The 24474-nt window shown below is 36.1% G+C and overlaps 1 protein-coding gene across 1 annotated transcript in view; it reads right to left on the bottom strand.

Moving 5' to 3' along the window:
* The window catches only part of SLC30A5 (solute carrier family 30 member 5), a 35398-nt gene that overhangs the window by 2928 nt on the left and 7996 nt on the right, over positions 1–24474 (bottom strand). The window contains exons 2-14 of the mRNA XM_043584437.1: positions 23031–23153; positions 21791–21857; positions 19826–19911; positions 16044–16131; positions 12267–12354; positions 11008–11084; positions 10599–10769; positions 8920–9208; positions 8534–8742; positions 7837–7994; positions 6413–6542; positions 3371–3572; positions 2477–2703 (exon numbers count right to left, since the gene is read on the bottom strand). Of these exons, the coding sequence (XP_043440372.1) occupies positions 2477–2703; positions 3371–3572; positions 6413–6542; positions 7837–7994; positions 8534–8742; positions 8920–9208; positions 10599–10769; positions 11008–11084; positions 12267–12354; positions 16044–16131; positions 19826–19911; positions 21791–21857; positions 23031–23153 (1915 nt within the window). The remainder of the gene's footprint in view (positions 1–2476; positions 2704–3370; positions 3573–6412; positions 6543–7836; positions 7995–8533; positions 8743–8919; positions 9209–10598; positions 10770–11007; positions 11085–12266; positions 12355–16043; positions 16132–19825; positions 19912–21790; positions 21858–23030; positions 23154–24474) is intronic.

The following is a 24474-nucleotide window of genomic DNA, read 5'->3' as shown; positions in this document are numbered from 1 at the left end:
ACCAAGAGTTGGACGTTTAACCAACTGAGCCACCCAGGCACCCCTAGAGCATGCAACTCTTGACCATGAGTTTGAGCTCCACATTGGTGGCAGAGATTACTAAAATAAAATAAAAATAAAAATAAAATAAAATAAAATAAAATAAAATAAAATAAAATAAAATATAAAGAGGTTTCTTTCTAGGTGGTAGATGTGATTTTGTGTGTGTGTGCTTTTCTGTATTTTGAAGTTTTCCTTTTCCCATAATGGACATACATTATTTTTGAAATAAAACTTTTTTTCACTTTTAGAATAATGTAGTATTCACTAATAACAAGAAGGTGAGGGAACTACTAATTTTATTTATGAAAACAGTGGGTTAAGATGCTATTCCTTTAATATTCAAGATGCCAACTTTTCATCAGCAGATCCTGATTTAATGTGATATGGCAAGGGTGCCTGGTTGGCTCAGTTGGTAGAGCATGTGACTCTTATCTTGAGTGAGTTTGAGCCCCACAATGGGTGAGGCTTTCTTTAAAAGAAAATATGACATGGCAAACCACAAGCTGAAAAAAATTTCTATTGTATTTGTTTTTTCTGTGAATTGCTGATTTATATTCTAGTCCATTTTCTTACAAGACTTTCTTTTTTTTTTTTTTTTTTTTTTTTTTTTAATTTTTTTAAAATTTTTTTTTTTTCAACGTTTATTTATTTTTTGGGGGACAGAGAGAGACAGAGCATGAACGGGGGAGGGGCAGAGAGAGAGGGAGACACAGAATCGGAAACAGGCTCCAGGCTCTGAGCCATCAGCCCAGAGCCTGACGCGGGGCTCGAACTCATGGACCGCGAGATCGTGACCTGGCTGAAGTCGGACGCTTAACCGACTGCGCCACCCAGGCGCCCCAAGACTTTCTTTTTTAAACAAATTTGTTTTATAAAAATATTTTTTTTATTTTTAACAGAGAGAGAGAGAATGAGAATGAGAGGGGTAAGGGCAGAGAGAGGGAGACACAGAATCTGAAGCAGGCTCTAGGCTCTGAGCTGTCAGCACAGAACCTGATATGGAGCTCAAACTCACGAACTGTGAGATCATGACCTGAGCTGAAGCTGGAGCTCAACCCACTGAGCCACCCAGGCGCCTCAAGACTCTCTTGATTTTTTTTTTTTTAATTTTTAATTTTTTAGTGTTTGTTTATTTTTTGAGAGAGACAGAATGTGAGTAGGGGAGGGGCAGAGAGAGAGGGAGTCATAGAATCTGAAGCAGGCTCCAGGCTCCAAGCTGAATGTAGGACTTGAACCCATAAGCTGTGAGATCATGACCTGAGCTGAAGTCAGCTGCCCAACCAACTGAGCCACCCAGGCGCCCCAAGACTCTCTTAATTTAAAAAATTATGCACAGTAAGTCTCTGGTTGCTTATATGTGCTGCAAATATTTTTCTCTTGTCTGCCTTCTGTAATTCTTATTTGTTAATGGAGTCTTTTGCCAATCAACAATTTTTAACTGCTCCAATCTATGGATTGTTTTTTGTCCTTTTTTGGCTTCTGGTTTCAATTCGAACTTATTAAAAAGGCTTTCTCTACCTCTGTAGCCCTGAAAGTATTCTTCTACTTTATTTTAGTACCTTCATCATTTTTTATCTTTTACATATCCAGTACATTGGAAATACATTTTGATTTTTGGTGGTAAAGAGATACAGCTTTTTATATTCCACTAAGTAGAAATATTAATTAGGTCCACCCTTTCTCCCCACTGATCTAAAATGCCAAGCTTTGCTACATACTGAATTCCATAAATTCCTGGGTCTGTTTCTGGACCACCAATTTAAAAAAAATTGATTTATGTGTTTACTGTTGTGCAAAAACAAAACTATTATTTGTGTTGGATAATTCCATAACTTTATAATCACCAAACAGCATCCTATTAGTTAATTCTGTAATTTATGGTTTTTTTGTGTTATTCTCAAGCATTAACTCTTCCAAATAAGCTTCCAAGTAATACTGGATAACAAAATAAAACAAACAAAAGGAAAAAAACCCAAAAATCCCAAGGAAAGGCAACTGCACTGAGATTTAAATAAAAGAAATGCAACATCTTTACAATACTGTTTCCCATCCAAGAAAAATGTCTCCATTTATTCAGTACTTATTTTTATGTCCTTTAAATAAGACTGTATTTTCTTCATTCATATTTTTCACATTCCTAGTTGGGTCAACTTACTCAATTTCAAATGCTATTTTAAAAGGAAAAAATAGGGGCACCAGGGTGGCTCAGTCAGTGTTCATTTTCAGCTCAGGTCATGATCTCACCATTTGTGAGTTTGAGCCCCGCACTGGGCTCTCTGCTGTCAGGGCAGACCCCACTTCGAATCCTCTCTCTCCCTCTCTCTGCCCCTCCACCCGTTTGCATGCGTGCACATGCTCTCTCTCAAAAATAAAATAAAACATTAAAAAATAACAATAAAAGGAAAAAATATAGTAAAGAAATTACACACAGTACCTTTTCTAAAGCAACATGTAGTTCTTTTTCACATTCTGGTGGCAATCTCAAAAGTAGAACCTGACAGGCATCTTTAATCAGTGGAACAACACTGAGAAATATTAATACGGCAATAAAAAGAGAACAGAGGGGATCAGCAATGAACCATCCAAACTGCTCTATAAGAACTGTGGATACGATCACACCAATACTGCCAAGCGTGTCTGCCAAAACATGTAGAAATACACCTGCAAGTAAAACACGTGAAAACATTAAAAATTAAAGCACATCTAATTTAGTTCTTTTATCCATTTTATAAACAATACTGGGTATCTACTATGCACCAGAAATTCTGCTAGGGGATGGTACTTAAAAAAAAAACAACAACAAAAAACAAGGTCACTGCTCTCAAACAATTCACAGACCAGTGGTAAAGGGAAAAATATAGGCAACGGTAACAGAGAGCGTTAAGTTTTATGATGGTGTGGTTTTCCTAGAAATCACACATGAGCCAAGTTTTGACATTACGCAAATTACTTCTATTAAACCATCAGAATATATAATTTAACACAGTAAGTGATAAAAATTCCCCCATGTATATTTATAATACAATAAAAATTTCCTGGTTCTTTTGTAGTGAAAGTTCATAATGACACACTCAGTGTTCCCGTTCCAAATAATATTTATGCAAATGTCACAGGAAAAGGACTCTATAATAATCTGTTTAAAAATTGACATTTATGAACCAATGTGAGCATTTTCTACAACAGATGACTTTATTTATTTATTTATTTTTTAACCACAGATTGTTGTACAAAAATAAAGCTGTACCAGAAGCCTAATACTTAATACAAGTAAGACAGTGTGAATTCAGAACACAACTGAAAGGTAGGACAATATTTGGCAAGGACTCACCCCTCATGTTAGCATTCATGCCTCTGCCTGCAGATCCGTGGCTGTGACCATGTCCGTGGTCACTGTGTCCATGCATATGGTGGGAATGGCTGTGATCAGACGCATGACAGCTTCCCTGAGAAGCTCCATGGTTATGGTTATGGGCATGGCTAAAGGCACAGATACCAATAAGGTTTACTATCAGCCCTCCAACTGAGACTGGCTAGTAAAAGGAGAAAAGAAAACCTTCAATTTGTAGTTAAAAAAATAAATTTGTTACTTAAAAGTTACTACAGATCTAAATGTTTTTCTGTTTATGGTTTTAAAAGTATGGTAAAACCTCACAAAGTTCAATAAGGAAATTCAGAAATTTTATTTACTTATTAATGTAGTTTTGTTTGGAAATCCAAAATTTTTAAAAATCGGATTTTTGAGTATTTTAGAGGAAACATTTTTAACTTCCAAAAACCAAAGTTTTGGCAAGTAGAAGGATTTGGACTTGCTTTAAGCAAGTGATTAAGAATAATATGCACCTGGTTCATGGTTCATGAATAAATAAATTATGCTAAAGTTTTGTTTTGTTTATTTAAATAGAGTTCGAGGGGCGCCTGGGTGGCGCAGTCGGTTAAGCGTTCGACTTCAGCCAGGTCATGATCTCGCGGTCCGTCAGTTTGAGCCCCGCGTCAGGCTCTGGGCTGATGGCTCAGAGCCTGGAGCCTGTTTCCGATTCTGTGTCTCCCTCTCTCTCTGCCCCTCCCCCGTTCATGCTCTCTCTCTCTCTGTCCCAAAAATAAATAAACGTTGAAAAAAAAAAAATAGAGTTTGAAAGTACTGCTTAAGTATACACTGTAGTTGAAATCTCATTTATATTACTAGGTAAATTTCAGTTTGTAAGGCAATGATTATAATTTACTAACTAGTAGATTCCAAATACATACAGTCTTATTGTGTTTTAAATACAGTAAAATTTGCCAAAGTAAAAAAAAAAAAGTATAATGGAAAAGCAAAGATATAAATGGCATTGTCTGGATTTAATAATGCCACAACAATATCCTAAAGGATACATAAAGTTACTTATCCTTGATTATTCTTACAAAATGATTTTGGGTAATAGTTAAGGGTGTTATTTATGTACGTCTACAATTTCTCCTTCATAGAAATTCATTTGATTTATAAAAAGAATATATGGGGCGCCTGGGTGGCGCAGTCAGTTAAGCGTCCGATTTCAGCCAGGTCACAATCTCGCGGTCCGTGAGTTCAAGCCCCGCGTCGGGCTCTGGACTGATGGCTGAGTCTGGAGCCTGTTTCCGATTCTGTGTCTCCCTCTCTCTCTGCCCCTCCCCCGTTCATGCTCTGTCTCTCTCTGTCCCAAAAATAAATAAACGTTGAAAAACAAAAATTAAAAAAAAAAAAGAATATATAAAAATAACGGGTACAGATAATTCTAATCAATTTCCAAAGGATGTAAGAGAAGAGATTTACTTTAGTAATCATATATGGAAACTATGTATTTCTTATTGTGGCTCATTTGTTTGTCAGACTTTAAAATTTTAGTTAGCTTTATGAGCTTGAAGATGGTTACTGAACTTTGAATTAAATCAAATACTGCATAAAGAGATCCCCATCATCTCAACTACTTGTCCTCTAATGATAAATACTTCATTTGTATAGATTTCACCAGAAAAAAAAACAACATAGAAAGTATAATCCCCCTTATAATTCTAACCCTGAGTTAGTCACTAAGAGAATAGTGTACACTCTATGCATGTACTAAAATACATACATCAATCCCCTTTTAAACCAATAATAGCATCATGTTATAATACTGCTTTGGAAAATTTTTTTAACTTAGTACAGCTTACAAATATTTTTCATGCCTGTATATACAGATGTACCTCATTCTTCTTACTGGGCACCTAGTTTTCTATAAACAATATCTTTATTTAATTAGTCTTTTTATTGATTTTTTTCGCCATAATGAACAATGGCACAATGAATCATGCACCTTTACACACCTGTGCAAGTATTTCTGTAATAAATATTAAAGGTTAAAGGATGTGAGCATTTAAAATTCAAAATATATTTCCAAACTGTAATCCAAAGCATTTTACTAACATATACTTCCACCAACCAGATTCATAACTACAAGCCAAGTGCTAGAATTTAACACTTAATAATAAACCATTCAGGTCCCCAAGATACTTCACTTACATGTGGAAGAATGACAAAGGAATTAACTCAATGTTGCTTAAAAAAAAAAAAAAAAAAAAAAGCAAAAAGCAAGATACAATGCGAATAGTGAGAAAGGGAAATCTAAGAAACTGAGGAAGGAAGACAGGAGTTAAGGGAAAATCTCTCACTTGAGACACACAAGCAAAGTCTTGAGGAAGGTGGAAAGGCAGATATGAGGGAAGGGCATGCCAGCTTCAAGAAACAGCACATATAAAGGTATGGCAATACAGGGAGAACATTAAAAATTTCTAACAGTAAATAATCTGTAAGATAAAGCCTTTAAAATGATAGCATTTTTCTGATTCGCTAACATTTTGCAAATTTCCTCAGGTATTTAAAAGCACATCTTGGGGCACCTGGGTGACTCGCAAGTGTGGAACTTTTGATTTTGGCTCAGGTCATATGTCGCGGTTTGTGAGATCAAGCCGCACGTCGGGCTCTGCTCTGACAGCCAGAGCCTGTTGCAATTTTCTCTCTTCCTCTCTCTCTGCCCCTCCCCCATCCATGCTTGCTCCCTTTCAAAATAAATAAACATTAAAAAAAAAAATAAAAGCACATCTTCATACAAAAACACTGGATAAGTCAGAAAGATATCTGTTATGTATTAGAATGTCATCTAATATTCTGACTGCTAAAATATGAGAGAAAAGGATTAATTTCTAAGAGTCAGCAGTGTAAATGTAAATACAGGGTCAAGAGCTTATGTTAATTTAAATTATAAAAATAAAGTAAAACCTTCCTACATCAATAATTACAGGTAGTTAAACTTTAGCATGGAGAAACCTAAAGGGGTTATGAGTAGAAAATCAAACAGGAAAAAAAGAGACTTACTGTTAACATGTGTGTGTCTAATTCCGGAGGATCAATTAATCTAGCCACTGACTCCATAAACACAAAAAAAGCTATTACCATTAGAAAAAGTCCATTAATAAATCCAGAGAGAATTTCTATTCGGCCATACCTAGAAATGTAAAAAATATTTTTAGAAAGGAAAATGACAAATATTTTTATTTTATTTTTATTTATTTATTTACATTTTTAATGTTTATTTATTTTTGAGAGAGACAGAGTGCGAGCAGGGAGGGGCTGAGAGAGAGGGAGACACAGAATCCAAAGCAGGCTCCAGGTTCTGAGCCATCAGCACAGGGCCTGATGTGGGGCTCGAACTCACAAATGGTGAGATCATGACCTCAGCCAAAGTAGGCCGCTCAACCCACCCAGACGCGCCTACAAATATTTTTAAAGCATAAACATTATTATGTTACAAAAGAGGATATATAAGTCTAGATCTTCAATTATGTACATAATTAGTAAGACTAGAAAATTATCAAGATTTTAAACACCACACCAATGCTGAAAGAGTCTTTCTGTATATGTTTGTTAAAATTTTAAATATTTATCAAAATCCTTCTTCAATGTTCTCTCTTATACAAGGCCTTGCCTAATTTATTAGCAAGAAGTTACTTCTCTCTCCTTTAAGCCTTTGATGGGCTCTGTACCTCTGTCACAACACACAGATTCTGCTTTGTACCAAAATTATTTGTATCTTTGGCCCCTCTGTCTTTCAGAATATAAACGGTTGAAAATAGCTGAATTTATCAATCTATTTAGGGTCTTATCAAAATTCATCATATAAATCAGGGATTCTAGTATTTGTTGAAATGAATTCAGTTGAAATGAATTCAGTTAATGAAAGGGCATTTCATGCATAGCCACTTCAAAGTTTGAATACTGTTTATAACAGCAAAGATGTGAATGACCATGCACATTCCAGTGTCTCAAAGAAACTGTTAGGCAAAGAGCTCAAAATCTAACTAATTTTTGCTACCTCCATTAAGATGGATTTGGCAGAGAGCATAATCTTGAGCTCACTGCCATTCAGTATCATGCTTGGTTTATTTCCTCTTACTTAATTCAAATTAAAGAAAAAAAAAGCTCTGAAAAATTATTTGTATTAAAAGTAATACAATTGTATTTTCTGGGGTGCCTGGGTGGCTCAGTGCATGGGGGGCCAACTCTTGATTTCAGCTCAGGTAATGATCTCATCAGGCTCTGTGCTAACAGCATGGAGCCTGCTTGGGATTCTCTCTCTCCCCCTCTCTCTGCCCCTCCTCCACTCACGCACGCATGCATATTCTCTCTCCCTTTCAAAATAAATTAAAAAAATTTTTTTTTAAAATTTTATTTCCTAAGATGGAATTTGCCCTGAGAATCTTTTCATTTTGTCACATCACCTTGATGGTCAAGGTACCTACCCATAGGAAAAAATCCGAGTTGCTTTCCATCTACTCATCAGGGCTGCAAAAAGTCCCATGACCAAAGCAGAGCAGTCAAAGAGCATGTGAAATCCATCTGAGATCAGACCCAGACTATTGGTCAACACTCCATAGAATAATTCCACAAAGGTAAAAAGCTAAAATATGTTTAAAGACAAATAGGGGAGGAATGTGTTGGGAAATACTGTTTCAATACATTTATCAGAATGCAATCATGACAATTTTAACCGTTTATTACACAAACCTTACTTGATGATATAACTGCTATTTTATTTCATTTCATATAAACTGTTAAGATACTAAATCAGATAGGTTCATCTTACACATCATTTAAAAGGAGACAGTTTCATTTATATGACTGTAGAACTCAATAAACTAGGCTACAAAATGTTAGCACTGTGGTCTGTAGTGAGATCCTGTAAGAAGTAGATAAAAATCTTTACAGGATACTATATTTACGGATTTGAAATAGTACACTAAACTGATGCAACTAAAATGCCTCAAAAGTTGCATAAGTAGTCTGAATATGATCCTGTAATCTTCCTATTACTTACAGAAAATATAGTTTTAGCCCCTGATGATCAGAAATTTTGGTAATTACTAAAATTCTACCAGAAGTATCAATATTAAAAGATTAAACTTTTTAAGGTATGTCATTAATATTTAAAAATCTTACCAGATTCAAGCACAAGAAGTAAAAGATCTGCCTAGAGTCATTTTCCTCAAGAATTTGTTTTAGTGATTCCTTAATAAACCTAGGGATCGATTGGGAGCTATGCTGAAAAGCATCACCCATGAAGTTATAAAGAGGTGTTCCTTCAGGAGAATATCCAATTAGAGTGCCTTTCTGTCCTCTCTTAGAAGGAGATGATAAGATGTTGGCAGCTGAAAAAAGGAAAAAAAAACCCATGAACATTATAAAAGCTTTAAAAGCTTAAGCTACCAAACCAACACTGTACCTGTCAGCACTAAATGCAAGCACTGAACAAATTCCCAAATTAAGTAAATGACTTCCACACCAGAATCCATAAGATGAAATTTCCTAAGGGGAAAAGTGCTCACATAAAATGAAGAATATAGCGCTCACTACCACTCCTCCGGACAGGACGTGTTCAGTGCTTTCCTGGTGTGCTGCTCTGTTCATAGCTCGAAGCTGGTCTGTTATTGGATGTGTCCAAAAGTTTCCAAAAAGTAAAGCACTAATAAAAATGGGAAAGGATCCATAGCGGGCACATTTGGAAACTTCCATTTTGACTGAACAAACAGAATCGACATAGAAATCCAGGATCATGACAAAAAAGATAACTGTTGTGAAAGGCATAATGAGAGAAAACCAAGACTCGACTTTACTCTAGGAATTAAACAGAGAAGAAAAAAAGAAATTGTCAGTACTGCACAGGTATAAAGTTCATATCTTATGTTTTAATCTCTTTATATATAAACAAATACTGTGATTAAATATGATTCATAAAATGCCAAAATATAAGAGATATAAAATATTACTGCATTTTCCTAGTAGTCCCCAAAGTATTAAAAAACAAAAGCATTATGGTTTAATAATTTTATAAATACTAAGTGATCCACAATCCTTGTGTATAAGTAACACATGGTTAAGTATTAAATTGTGTCTTTTTTTTAAAATAATTTTTTTTTTTTTTGGAACCGCGACGCTTTCCAAGGCACGGGCCCCTCTCTCAGTGCGAACCCATTCCAGGGCGCCCTGCCCTTCACAAAGAAAAGAGAACTTTCCCCGGGGCTCCCGCCAGGGCTCCCGCCGGCTTCTCCGGGATTGGTTGGGATCGGTTGCGTTACCACACTTAAAATAAATTTTTTAAGTGTATTTATTTTGAGAGAGATACAGAGAGTGCTAGCTGGGGAAGAGCAGAGAGAGAGAGAGAGAGAGAGAGAGAGAGAGAGGGAGAGGGAGAGGGAGAGGGAGAGGGAGAGGGAGAAGGGGAAGGAGAGGGAGAAGGGGAGGGAGAGGGAGAAGGAGAGGGAGAGGGAGAGGGAGAAGGGGAGGGAGAGGGAGAGGGAGAAGGGGAGGGAGAGGGAGAGGGAGAAGGGGAGGGAGAGGGAGAGGGAGAAGGGGAGGGAGAGGGAGAGGGAGAAGGGGAGGGAGAGAACTAAGCAGGCTCCACAGGGTCAGTGCAGAGCCTAAACAGGGCTTGAACCCACAAAACCCCAAGATCATGACCTGAGTGAAAATCAATAGTCAAACGCTCAACCGACCGAGCCATCCAGGCACCGTGTCTTTTTTTTTTTTTTTTTAATGTTTATTTATTTTATTTTGAGAGAGAGAGAGCAAGCACACATGTACATACATGTGGGTGGGAGACGGGCAGAAAGAGAAAGGGACAGAAAATCCCAAGCAGGATTCCCTTTCAGCACGGAGACCAACATGGGGCTTGATCTCACGACCCTGGGATCAGGACCTGAGCCGATATCCTGAGTCGGATGCTTAACTGAGTCACTCAGGTACCTCCTAAATTATGTCTTTAACTGATTCCTTTGAGCTACAGGAATGGGAGGGATATATATATATATATGTGATAGTACTTGATTTATATTTTCTATAAGCAATAAAAATTCCAAAAATTTTTCAAAAATTATGAAAAAAAGCAAAGATAACTTACAACACTTGTAAGCTCGAAGTGAAATAAAATACAATGTACTGAAATGAACTAAAATTTATAGGTAACAGCAATTCATTTTACTTATGACCAATACATTCCTGCTCTTACCTCAGTTGTCACAGAAAGAACAATGACCCATGGACATAAGAGAAGCACAGAAACAAGATGGGATAAAGCTTGAAGACGCTTGGCTCCACCAACATCTATAGAGAGTTTTCTGGATGCTGTATGAAAACCAACTTTACAACACAAAGCCAGTACTAGCAATAATACTCCACCCTATAAATAAAATTACATAAGTTTGGTTAGAAACACACGGTTCATTCAATCCTTCAATACATAGTATTGGAAGAAATGGAACTATTATGTTTTTTCCATATCCTAAATTACCGAACTACTTAAATGTCAGGCAGTACTGTAAATTACTGATAACTTACTTTAATGCACTTTTAAAGTTACAGTTGTGGTAATTTTTCAAAATCTCTTGATTATGTTAGGAACAAAGAAAAGAACATACCTTGTGATCTGCCACACCTAAGAAGGCAATGGCTGTGTAAAGCATGTGAGTTAGAGCGCTGTCATGATGTCCTTCAGCTAAGTGAGTTGCAGTAAAGGAAGAAAAACCCCAAATATTAACTCTTTGAATTCTGAAGTCCTCCTAAAATTTTAGCTACATTATTTTGGGTTGACTAGAGACTAGTTTGGGAACCCCAAACCTGACTACCTGCAACAATATATTGCCCTTAAAAACAAAACAATTAAATATTTAATTTTGGGACATAATTTATAAATTGGAATGGCTTGTATTTTTGTTGTCTCCAAAACAATTATAATAGTGCTTGAGATACAGTTGTTAAATTTCAGGAGTTAACCTTCAAAAGTATATGCATGCATACTATGAGTAGGGCAAAGGGACAAGACCAAGGAACATTTTGGACCATTCCTACCAAGGAATTAAGGTTGCTCTTTCAGAACAAGAGGTCGAATCAATCCTAAATCTATTTCTAAATCACTGACCACATAAGCCTCAGTAAAGCAGCAAGTAGAAAGGGTTGGTGGGGCGGAGACATATCACAAGCAATGTGGAGTTTTGCAGTCATGCCACCCTCTTTCAGTCTAAGAAAGTAAATTGTTGTTTAAGTAACAGGCTCTAGAACAGTATCAGTAACCAGAAGAATTAAAACTGGTGTTCCAAGTTCTGCTAAGTGGAGCGGGCAAAGGGGTATGGACAGGCAGGAACAAGGCATGTCTGTTTGTAGAGGAAAAGGGGTATACTTATTTGACTGGAAAGTTGGGGTTATAGAAGAGTAGAAGCTGAACTGGAAATAACAGTTTAGAGCAAAAGAGTGATTACCAGGTTAAGGAATTTCAACTTTTTCTTTTCGGCAAGAAGATGCCAAAGATTTTTCATTAAATTTCAAAAAAAAAGTTTATATTTAATAATTGCAACTGACTTCTAAATCAAGTATTTGAATTGTTAAATTTGTTACAAGGGAGCCAACAGATTGATTTTGTTGACTGGCAAATCCTTTTTTTTTTGTTTTGTTTTAAGCACCAGGACATTCTAAAATATTCTTTCACTGTCTCTGTAGAATATATTGATTAGGACGCCATAAAATATTTAATTTAGAATAAATTTACTCATTATTTGAATACCTACATTAACTCATGGAAGTTTCATTCATGACTGATCAGTTTAATTCAATCCTCCTTGTCCCATTCTGCCAGTTTCCTATTTTCAAGACTATATAATTCCAATCTATTGCAAAAGGATACGGTGTTCAGCCATTTTAGCCATGAGATCATCATTGTCGAAAAGCAATAGGCAGATCACAGCAATAATGAAAAAAGCAGCCCCTCTTGTCTGAAAATGAAGAAAATATTACTTAGGATGACTATTTTAAGAGTTGATTTTTAAGACCATGACTATACAAATACTAAAGAAAAATTGTTTTCAAATAAATATGTGAAGAAAAAATAACAGCTGACATTAAAGCCCTTCTACTATATAACATAAATAAGCAGTATTAACAGATAAAAAAAGCAAAGAGCTACAACAAATTCTGCAGAATAGTTTAAGGGCATTTAAGGCACATAATAATGATGACTTCAACTGTCTCCTTGTTCATAGGACTAGGCATGTTACCATGCACAAACCATTTATGTTTGCAGAATTAATATCCCTAAATGTTATTTTGCTTCGGGTTGAAAAGCTCAAGCAGCTACAGAATTATTAGCATGAACTTACTTTATTCTACAACATGCAAGTGATAGACAGTTAATTTACAGCTAATTATTGATAATAATATCAATATTCTAGTTATGACTCTTCTGTGGAAACAGAACTAAGAGGGCACATTAAGAAAATTGGCAGTCATTTCTCATATCCAGTAAAGGTGCAGAGCATTTAAAAGCTGATAAATTTTTAAATTTTATATTCTCATTCCAGGGAAAGGATTTTGATGAAAAAAAAAAATCATAGGAGGAACATACTGCCTAGTTTATGCAAATACTTCAGAATTTTGGGTATAAAAGCCATCCAAATAGCATTATTATACATTCTGTATTTATAAATTTATAGGTGTACTACCATACACTTTCATTAAATAAAAGTTAAAATTTAAAGCGAGAGTCCTATTCATTAATGTGATCACCACTATACTTGATAAATTCTCTTAGAGTGGTAGATATTTTGACAAAAGTCAGTACACATAAACCACACAATATCAACAATACCCAGCTATGGAGAATGTAATTTAATCTTTTGTCAAAGAGAGCAAATGAAATTTTGTAGTGCTTCAGTCACAGCTAAGAAAAAAAACCCTGCTGGTGGATAGATGCCCAGATTTGTAACACACTAATGAGAAAATATATATGATTTATACTCTCATTTCTGAGTCTAACTGCAACAAATTTTTTGTTTTTAAGTCATTTTTATTTCTTTCTTAAAAAGCATTTAGTGTGTGTGTGTGTGTGTGTGTGTGTGTGTGTGTGTGTGTGTGAGAGAGAGAGAGAGAGAGAGAGAGAGAGTGAGTGAGAGTGAGAGAGAGAATCTCAAGCTGGCTCCATGTTGTCAGTGCAGAACCTGACGTGGGGCTCAACCTCACATCATGAGACTGAGATCATGATGGGAGCTGAAATCAATAGTCAGATGCTCAACTGACTGAGGCATCCAGGTGCCCCTAAAGTCAGTTGTATTTCTTTTGTGAGTTGTCTTTCCCCGCCCTTGGATCATTTTTACTGAGAATCTTAAGCATTTTTCTTAACTTACTTGAGTGACTTATATTTTAAAAGAAATGTAAAACTTTTACTTGTGGTAATTTTTGTTGTTATTGTTAGTTTGTTGTCTGCACAATGACTTCTGTTACATAGAAGGTTATAATCATAATGAAATCAAATTTACTGAGTTTTCCCATTGTGATTTTTTCCCACTGCTTTTATGCTCAGAAGGTTTTCTCCTCATAATTTATTTTATTTTACATATATTTATTTTATATATTATACATGTTTATATTATTTTGTATGTTATATATTTATATTATTTAATACATTTTACATATTTTAATTCTACATTTATTTTATTATATATTTGTGTCCACAAAACTCTTCAATCCACTTGACATTTTTTTATTTTTAAATATTTATTTATTTAAAATAATGAGAGAGAGAGAGAGAGAGAGAGAGAGAGAGAGAGAGAAAACCCATGAGTGGGGGAGGGGCAGAGAGAGAAAGGGAGACGCAGAAATCCAAAGCAGGCTCTAGGCTCTAAACTGTCAGCACAGAGCCCAACGTGGGGCTTGAACTCACAAAACTGTGAGATCATGACCTGAGCTGAAGTCGGACAATTAACCAACTCAGTCACTCAGGTGCTCCACTTGACATTTATTACGGCATAATATATGAATGGGATCAAAGAAAGAGTGGCATACAGGGTACGCCTGGGTGGATCAGTCAGTTAAGCAACTAACTCTTGATTTCAGCTCAGGTCATGATCTCATGGTTTGTGAATTCGAGCCCCTTGTTGGGCTCTGTACTGATGGCACAGAGCCTGCTTGGGATTCTCTCTCTGCCCCTCTCTCTCTGCCCCTCTCCTGCTCACGCTCTCTTTCTCTCAAAATAAAATAAACATTAAAAGAAAAAAATATTGGCATATGCTTTAATATTAATGATCCTATTTGAAATCTATGGGCTGGGTAGTCTCTCTGCTCTCCTTGGCATATTACTTTGTTCACTTAATTTTATTCATGTGCCTCCAATACTCAGCTTGAAACAGCTCCTTTTAGAACACGGACTACTACACCTTGTTTATCTTTATTTCTCCTTTCCCCTGTAACTGGGACAATGTACCATGCACAGAAAGCATTCAATTTGGTAAAACAGAAATACTGTAGTTTTAAGAATTTGGAATTGCAGATTTATGACTCATTTACCAAAGAAGGATAATTCTTAAGTTATTTAAGATAAAGAAGGCTTCTGGGGTACCTTCAGTAGGTTAAATGTCTGACTCTCAATTTAAGGGTCGTGAGACTGAGCCCTGAGTAGGTCTCTGCACTGAGTGTATAGCCTACTTAAGATTCTCTTCCAAGCCTTCTACCCTTCTCCCGCTCATGTGTGCACTCTCAAAAAAAAAAAAAAAAAAAAAAAGATAAATAAAGCTGCCTAGTTGGCAAAATGCTCATTAGACTTTATAACAAGTTCTTAGGTATTTTCCAAAAATGACAAATAAGGGTTAAAAATGAGGTGTGTGAGGGGCACCTGAGTGGCTCAGGTGGTTAAGCAGCTGACTCCTGATTTTGGCTCAGGTCATGACCTCATGGTTCGTGAGATTGAGCACCGGGTTGGGCTCTGCACTGACAGTTCAGTGCCTGCTTCTCGCTCCCTCTCTCTCCCTGCCCCTCCTTTGCTCTTTTTCTCTCAAAATTAATTAAAAAAAAAAAAAAAAAAAAAAGAAAGAAGAAAGAATAAGGTGGGTGACAGGCCTGGCTACAGCATGATGGAGATTTTTGTGGTGATCAAACAGTTCTGAATCTTGATAAGGTCTATGGATTATATCAATGTCAATTTCTTGGTTTCCATAGTGTGTTTGAGTTGGGTAAGAAGTTACCACTGAAACTGAGTGAAGGGTGCTCTTCGTGCTCTTTTTGCCACTTTCTGGGAACATATGATGATTTTGGAATAAAAAGTAAAAAAAGTTTGTAAGAAAAAGTTAAAATTAGCAGAAAAAGCCCCTGAATTCTTTTATTTATTTATTTTTGAGAGAGAGAAAGTGTGTGGGCAAGCATGGGGGGAGGGGCGGAAAGAGAGGAAGAGAGAGAGAGAGACTCCCAAGCAGGCTTCCAGCTGTCAGTGAGGAGACCAATGTGGGGCTCGAACTTATGAACTGTGAGATCATGATCTGAGCGAAATCAAGAGTCAGTGCTTAACCGACTGAGTCATCCAGGCGCCCCCACCTTTACATTCTTTTAAATGCTAAAAGATATCATTTAATTGCTTTAGTTAATACTTTACATGTATACTTTCAATATTCAAGTAACTAATAAAAGAAAATTGTACCTTTGCTGGTCCTCCTCCAGAATTAGTGAACAAAACACTGAGTAGTGAGATGACAACAATATCACTGTGTTCAAATAGCAGCAAAGTCCTAGAAAAATACAAAAACATTATCATTCACATAAAATATATCTGATCTTTACCAAGAAGCATGAATTCAACAAGAGTAAGAGAAAATAAGTATTTATTCCTGATTTCATAAAACACTGAGAAAAATAAATAGGTACAAATGCTTTAGAATTAGCTACCTTTTGGCATTATCTACCTGGTAATACTACTTGCATGATTATATCACAACAATTTCTTGTGTACGTGTGCCAGGAAACACTTAGAAGGTTGCTCATACCAGCTTTGTTTGCAGTAGCCTCAACTTAATGCTACTGATAAGAGAAAAATATAAATTAGAGTGTATCTATTCAATGGACTATTTTACAACAGTAAAAAATGAATAAAATTATATGAATATATTAAGAAATGGTGAATACTACACTTTAAATGTGTTATAGACTGCATGTTTGCATCCCCTCTAATTTTCTAGGTTGAACTCAATCCCCAGGGTGAATCCCCTCATGAATGGAATTAAAGCCCTCATATAAAAGAAGATAGAGGGCTCCCTTTGCCCCTTCTGCCATGTGAGGTTATAGAGAAACCAGGAAGCAGTGCCTCACCAGACAGTGAATCTGCCTCACCTTGATCTGAGACTTGACAGTTTCCAGAACTGTGAGAAGTAAATTTGTGCTGTTTAAAAGCTACCCAGTCTTTGGTATTTTTGTTATAGCAGCCCAAATGGACTAAGAAAAAAGGAATGAATCTTAAGGTATGTGAATCTTATATTTAAAAATTGCCATAAAAATGAACTATATATATATAACATACATCGAGATGGGCAAGTCTCAGACATAAATTTAAATGCAAAAAAGTACACTGTAGAACATACATGCAAAATCATCTATGTACATAAAGTAAAAAACTTGAAAACACTAAAAAAACCCACAACTAAACATTAAAAAAAAAAAGACTTAGGTACATATGTGAAAAAACTATAAAGGAAACCAAGAAAATGAAAAACAAAACTTAAGATGCTGACTACACCCAAGGGTAGGGGGAGATGGGGATACAGTCAGGAGGGAAACACCAGCATTCAAAGGCATTGGTAAGATAGGTATTTTTTTTTTTTTTAAGTTTATTTATTTCAAGACAGAGAGAAAGCAGACAAGGGCAGAGAGAGGGGGAGACAGAAAATATCAAGCAGGCTTTGAACTATCAGCACAGAGCCTGATGTAGGGCTCGAACTTACAAACCATGAGATCATGACCTGAGCTGAAATCAAGGGTCAGACGCTTAACCGACTGAGCCACCCAGGATCCCCATATATATACATGTGTTATATACACATATACAGATATATATATATATATATATATATTTTTTTTTTTTTGAGAGAGAGAATGCACAAGTGAGCATGCGGTATAGGGGAGGGGCAGCAGGAGGGAGAGAGAATCTTATGCAGGCTCAACACTCAGTGAGGAGCCCCATGTGGGGCTTGATCCCACAACTGTGAGATCATGACCTGAGTCAAAATCAAGAGTCACTACCCTTAACTGACTGAACCAACCGGGTGCCCCCAAGTATTGGTAAGATTTTATTTGGGGGACTGGATGCTGGATACGTAAATGTTCACTATTATTAAACATATTTCCTCTCTTATCTGTGTGAAGTATTTTAAAAACTTGAAAAACTATCACCAGCAAAAACAGGGCTTATAGGATCTAAATAGTAAGATTTTCAGCTGCTCTTTTAACACATTTTCATTTTTTCTCTTTACTCAAAAATCTGTAATACAGAACACAGCAATACTAACTTTAATTCTATTAATGATTATGAGGTACAACTTAAGAAAATAAATATATCAAAAGAGTAATACCAACCTGAAATGAGACAGGCTATGGAACACCAAAGAGGTCTTTTTTATTTGAGAGAGAGACAGTATGTGTGTGTCTACATGTGCATGAGGGAGAGCAGCAGAGGGAAAGACAGAGAATCCTACGCTGGCTCCACAGGAAGCATGGAGCCCACTGCAGGGCTTGATCCCATAATCCTGGGATCATGCCCTGAGCTGAAATCATGAGTCAGAAGCTCAACCGAATGAGCCACCCAGGCACAACTCCACAAAGTCTTTCTAGTCAAGAAACTGCATGATAGTTTTTATTTTTTAAAACTTAAGTAGGCTCCATGCCCAACATGGGGCCTGAACTCAGCACTTTGAGATAAAAGAGTTGCATGCTCTACCGACTGAGCCATCAAGGCACCCTGCACGATGGTTTTAATAAAAGAATGAGAGGGGCAGTGTTGGCACAGGAGCTGGCAGTGAGGGATTTTAAGGGTAGGAAGTAGAGGACTAAATAAGGAGTCAAGTAAGAATTTGACAATTTTCCCCTTCTTTCCCTACCCTAATGTGGGGACAGTGATTTAATAATATACAGAACAAAACATAATTTCATGGAAAAGAAACTTAAAATATTAGAGATGGTAATACTGTTAATCATATTCAAGCATAAAGTGAAAAAGCTCTCCCAAGCTGAGAAAATCCAGCTGCCTTACCTACCATTCCAGGATGCTGCTGCTGTCATGGACAAGGACATGACATCTGGAATTATGTATACCCTGCATCTGACGAAGTACACAGTAAACAAGCTAAAGGGACTCAAACCTGGAAGCTATTCTATTAGCCAAAAGAGGGGAAAGGATTTTCACAAAGCATTTTCCACCTACCATTTTTACTCTGTCTACCCCATTATTCTGAGTGAGATTCTTTAAAATATCCTTAATTTTATTCCTTTCCTCTCATCATCATATCCCCCTCCTCCCAACAATGGCCAGGTACTTTTTCTTATACTTTCAATCAATGAATAAAACCCTTTAGCTACAGAGAAGCATTAAAAATGTTTATGCAGAGTTGTACATGTTACAATTCCTATTAAGTGGCCCTTAAGCACCACCCCCCACCCCCGGGAATTGGTCCATTACACAAAAAGATTGCTCTATATAGATCTAGGGGAATATGAGAGTTAACTCATCTTTAATCTGATGATTGACACACTGTTATCAAGCCTTTGTTTACGACCATATTTTTTAAGAATTTTCTGTTGGTAAGAGTATTTCAGAGTAGTGAAGAAAAAAGTGTTTAAATAAAGATTTTGCTCTTCTACTGGTTTATTTTATTTACCACTTCAGACCTTTTAGTTTCTAAAATCAGTTGCTAAAAGGGATCACCAAGGGATGATAAAAAGCCACCTATGCTAAAACTTTTCTGAAACTGGATTTAAAAAAAATTTTAATGTTTATTTATTTCTGAGAGACAGAGTGCAAGCAGGGGAGGGACAGAGAGAGAGACACACAGAATTTGAAGCAGGCTCCTCTGAGCTGTCAGCACAGAGCCTGACAAAGAGCTCAAACTGACAAGCCATGAGAGCATGAACTGAGCCAGTCAGACACCTAACTAAGCCACCCAGGCGCCCCTGAAACTAGATTCTTAACTATTAAAATATCATGACAGACCATGAACAATACATTAATGGTGTTCACCAAAAGCTAGACCACAAATTCAACAGGTTCTCTCCTTCCCACCCTCTCTCCCCCACTCTATATGTTGAATTGTATCCAATGCTATACAAGTGATAGAAGCATTTGCACATAACATAAGCATTTGATATTATATATAATGGAAGAAAACTAATATTCAAAATTAAGAAACACAAACAAACATTCAAAATATGCACTTTTACCTTAGTGGTCCACAAAGAGTGAGGCCAAAAAACCACAAGAGTGAAATGATACACCCAGCAACTGCATGCTTAAATATTTTGATCCACTATAAATGGAAACAAAAAGTTAAAAATTTTACTCATGTATGTTTTGCTATTATCTCAAAGTCTTAAAACACATAGGGAAAGAAAATAATGGTAGCACTTAAATATTTTAAAGGCTAAATAATTACGTATCTTGAAATTAAATAGAAAATGTTAAGATCCTTTGACTAAATCTAGATTTGTAAGACAGTAGTCTGTTTTCCATTTTCTATATTCTTATCTGTTGTTAGATTTTGAGATCTTTTTCTATAGAGTATATTTTTTTTCATTAGTTTCTCACTAGTTTGCTAGGAACATGTATTGTTTTAGTCTTTAAATTCTTTTCTAGAGATATTCAGAGCTTTAATTACTTCAAAAGAGAAAAAAAGTTATGATGGGGTTTAAAATATTAATCCCATTTTTAAAACACGCATGGTCTCTAAAAGAGAGGTACCTACATTTGTCATTTTAATAAAAAATTGCAGTACAAGTTTCTAAGTTGTGGCATACAGCAAACACGTAGTAGGATATACCTCTACTGTCCAAAGAGGTGATAATATGAGGTGACTATGCAAAATGCAGGACATTTCTGCTATGTATCCTGAACTTCAGGGGTCTATAGAAAATAATAATGAAGATGAGAGTAACAGCTAATACTTACTGCATAGTCACTATATCCCAGGCACTACTTCAAGAACTTTATATATATTAATTCATTTATTCCTCACAGCTTCATTACAATGGTATTATTAACTCCATTTCATAGGTGAAAATATTAAGGGAGAAATTAATTAACTTGTTCAAAGTAAAAGTTTGTAAGGACAGACAGAATATGCATCTGTCTGCCTCCAGAAGCCTCATTCTTAACCCCTATGCTTTATCTGCCTCCTCATGACACTTGTACTAGGCTCCTGGGTATGTCTCCATGTCTCATTCATAAATCTTTCAGAATAAGGATACTGCATTACAAAAAAGTACTGTATACCTTAATGTTTTTCTACTTTCTTCTTCATATTTTTTTTTACCCTATGACCCAGCAATAGCACTGCTAGGAATTTATCCAAGGGATACAGGAGTACTGATGCATAGGGCCACTTGTACCCCAATGTTCATAGCAGCACTCTCAACAATAGCCAAATTATGGAAAGAGCCTAACTGTCCATCAACTGATGAATGGATAAAGAAATTGTGGTTCATATACACAATTGAGTACTACATGGCAATGAGAAAGAACGAAATATGGCCCTTTGTAGCAACGTGGATGGAACTGGAGAGTGTGATGCTAAGTGAAATAAGTCACACAGAGAAAGACAGATACCATATGTTTTCACTCTCATGTGGATCCTGAGAAACTTAACAGAAACCCATGGGGGAGGGGAAGGAAAAAAAAAAAAGAGGTTAGAGTGGGAGAGAGCCAAAGCATAAGAGACTCTTAAAAAATGAGAACAAACTGAGGGTTGATGGGGGTGGGAGGGAGGGGAGGGTGGGTGATGGGTATTGAGGAGGGCACCTTTTGGGATGAGCACTGGTGTTGTATGGAAACCAATTTGACAATAAATTTCATATATTGAAAAAAAAAAAAAGATTTTATTTTTAAGTAATGTCTACACCCAGCATGGGGCTCGAACCCAGAACCTGGAAATCAAGAGTCACACATTCTACGGACTGAGCCAGCCAGGTACTACCCTCTTCTGCATGTTTAAACATTCTGTAATCTTAACACTTTAGTTTACTCTTAAAGCTTCGATACTGAAAGACAAATCAAGACCAAGTTAACTCTGGAAATAATCTGCTGTGTACTTAAGTCATTTTTTAAGTAACCATGCTCAAAGAAAGGGCACTGTCTCTTGGCCCACTAACTAGGAAGCTGCTAGGAAAAAAGAATTGTGCAAAAACACTCACCTGGTGTTTGGTAATACTTTTCCCAGAAGAAAATGGCTTTTGAAACAAAACCATAAAAAATGCAGTTCTGTGGATATTGAAACATTAATATATTAATATTTGTCTTATATACAAGGTGTAATCTTAAGATATTTATCTTAAACAAATACACTAGAACTTGAAAGGTATGTTACCCTCTAAAAAATTATACTGGAGAACAATATTTATTCAAATAAAGCTTCCACTGCAACATTTTGGGGAATGCTTATTTTGTAATTATCTTCAGAACCAATTCACAAGCCACAAAAGGAGTCTCAATGTTTTTTCATACTGGGAAATAGAAAAAAAAAAAAAAAAAAAAAAAATCTATCTTCTCCAAAATTTAATAACAAATCTTGAAATAAAAGAAATGAAGAAAGTACTTATTGTATGTCTTTAGGTTTCACATTCCCAAAATGATTACATAAAAATGCATACAACTGCTTAAAATTTCCTAGTAAAGAATCACTTTCCATAATTACTAAAATTAACTCCCAGGAGTCTTTAATAATAGACTGTTATTAACAGAAAGTGGTCACTATCAATCTCAAGATCTAGAGAAACTTTATTTACAGAGAATTTCTTGCAATATGCAGAATAATGTAAATTTATATTAAATGAGGACCCTGTAGTGTGAAGGGAACATATAGTGAACAAAACCCAGCACAGATTAACTTAGAAAATAAGGAACATCTGTGCCAAGACAAGTCTCAGGTAACATTCTACCTGCTGGAAAGCTGAACTACACCAGTGGTATGGTCTGGAGACTCTTTTAGGGAAACTGTAGCATCAAAACTACTTTTACAAAAATTCTAATAAATTATCTGCTCTTTTCACTTTTATGCTCTCAGGGGTATACAGTGGAGCTCTTCAGAGGTTAACTGATAAAAGAGGTCCTGCAACAGACTGAACGCTGAAACAGATATGAGAACTTAGCAATCTTCTATTAAGCTGGACATTAAAAGAAATCTACAAAAACTTCATTAATGCAAAATACAGTATAAGTCTAGTTTTGGCAAGCTATTACAGTGCAATAATCATTTAAAAAATTCTCTTTGTACCTCTAACCTTAGGTATTCTATTTTTTTATTAAATTATCATACATTAGTGAGGAGGGATAAATAGCACAATATATTCTATCTAAAATTTCTTAAAGATACTCAGTTAAAACAGGAGTTTCAAATAAATAAAACATAAGGAAAAAGGAATCACACAAACTCACCCAAGTTTTAATATAAAAATGAACTGAACAATGTGAACTGCTTTTAGGAGATCGTATGATTCAAAAAGTCCCACAGCCTTCAAAAATTTAGTCAAACATAGTAACACAATATATTTTGTTAATCTGAAAAATAAAAGCAGAAACAAGTTTCAGTATCATTAAAATCACAAGGAACTCTGTCATCTGTTCTTTTCTTATTATACAAGTATTGGGATCATTATAAAAACCTCAGATATTCATTAAAAACATCAAACAAAAGCCCAAACAACTCACCATCTACATAACTACTATTAATATTTTGGTATATATACTTGCAGATTATGTTCTTTTTAATGTTTATTTATTTATTTTGATAGAGGGAGGAGGGAGGGGCAGAGAAAGAGGGAGAGAATTCCAAGCAGGCTCTGTGCTCTCAGTGTGGAGCCTGACTCAGGGCTCGACCCCATGAACCGTGAGATCCTGACCTATGCAGAAATCAAGAGATGGTCTCTTAACGAACTGAGCTGTTCAGGTGCCCCCAGATTCTTTTCAATGTACAGATCACGTGTCTATGTATATGGGTGTATGTGTGTGTATAGTCTGTTGAAAAACAGACACCAAACTCTACCTGCAATGAAACTAGAAGAGCACACTGTAGGAAGAAACAGAGGAATGGTAAATGCCTTAGATTTACCCCTCCTCTGCTTTGCTATGTGGCTGCAGTGAAAGTCATGGTTGAAAAGTCAAACAACCTGCCCTACAGAGTCTTGTAAAGGCTCAGGAATCTGAAGCACCTGAGAAAGGCCTGGGGAGTTAAAAAGAGAAGCATCAAGAAGTCTTCCAAGTAGTTAGATCCCCACATTCTCACCCAGCAGAGCCAGGCAACTACCTCTCCTCAATCATGACAGGACAGATGAGGCTTAGCTTCTGGAGACGTCTAGACAAAAGGCAAAGAGAGGAGGCATGAAGTGCTAGAATAAAACCATGGAAATTAAAGGAAGTTTCTTAACACCACCCCACCTCCCTTTCCTCTTCTACCTCCAATATCCTAACGGCTGGGCTGCAATCTCCCAGCAGAACCCTTCTAGGGATCCACTAGGGTTACGCCTCACACTGGTATTCATTCAAATTAGCTTTTTAGCCCTCACTCAAATATGAATAGCAAACATAGATAATCAATCCTTTAAGATAAGCTTATGAAAGGCCAAACAAACAGAAACAACAAATTTAACAGATAAAGATATTACAGGTAATAGCAGAAAACAACAAAGAATAATAAATAATATTCTCTGAGATATAAGAAAGAATATTGCACGCATGAAAAAATTAGTCTGCCATAAAAAGAAAGAAAAAAGGAGCTCTTGAAAAAGAAACTAAAATTAGGGAAGAAATTACTTCAGTTTTCTAGCCTAGTAGTTTTCTTAGAATAAAACCATTATTCTTTGAATGAAACCTATTATGTGTG

This window comes from Prionailurus bengalensis, chromosome A1 (genome assembly GCF_016509475.1).
Source record: "Prionailurus bengalensis isolate Pbe53 chromosome A1, Fcat_Pben_1.1_paternal_pri, whole genome shotgun sequence".
Taxonomy (NCBI): Eukaryota; Metazoa; Chordata; class Mammalia; order Carnivora; family Felidae; genus Prionailurus; species Prionailurus bengalensis.
Note: the sequence above shows the minus strand (reverse complement) of the source record. Positions and strands in the feature narration are given on the sequence as shown.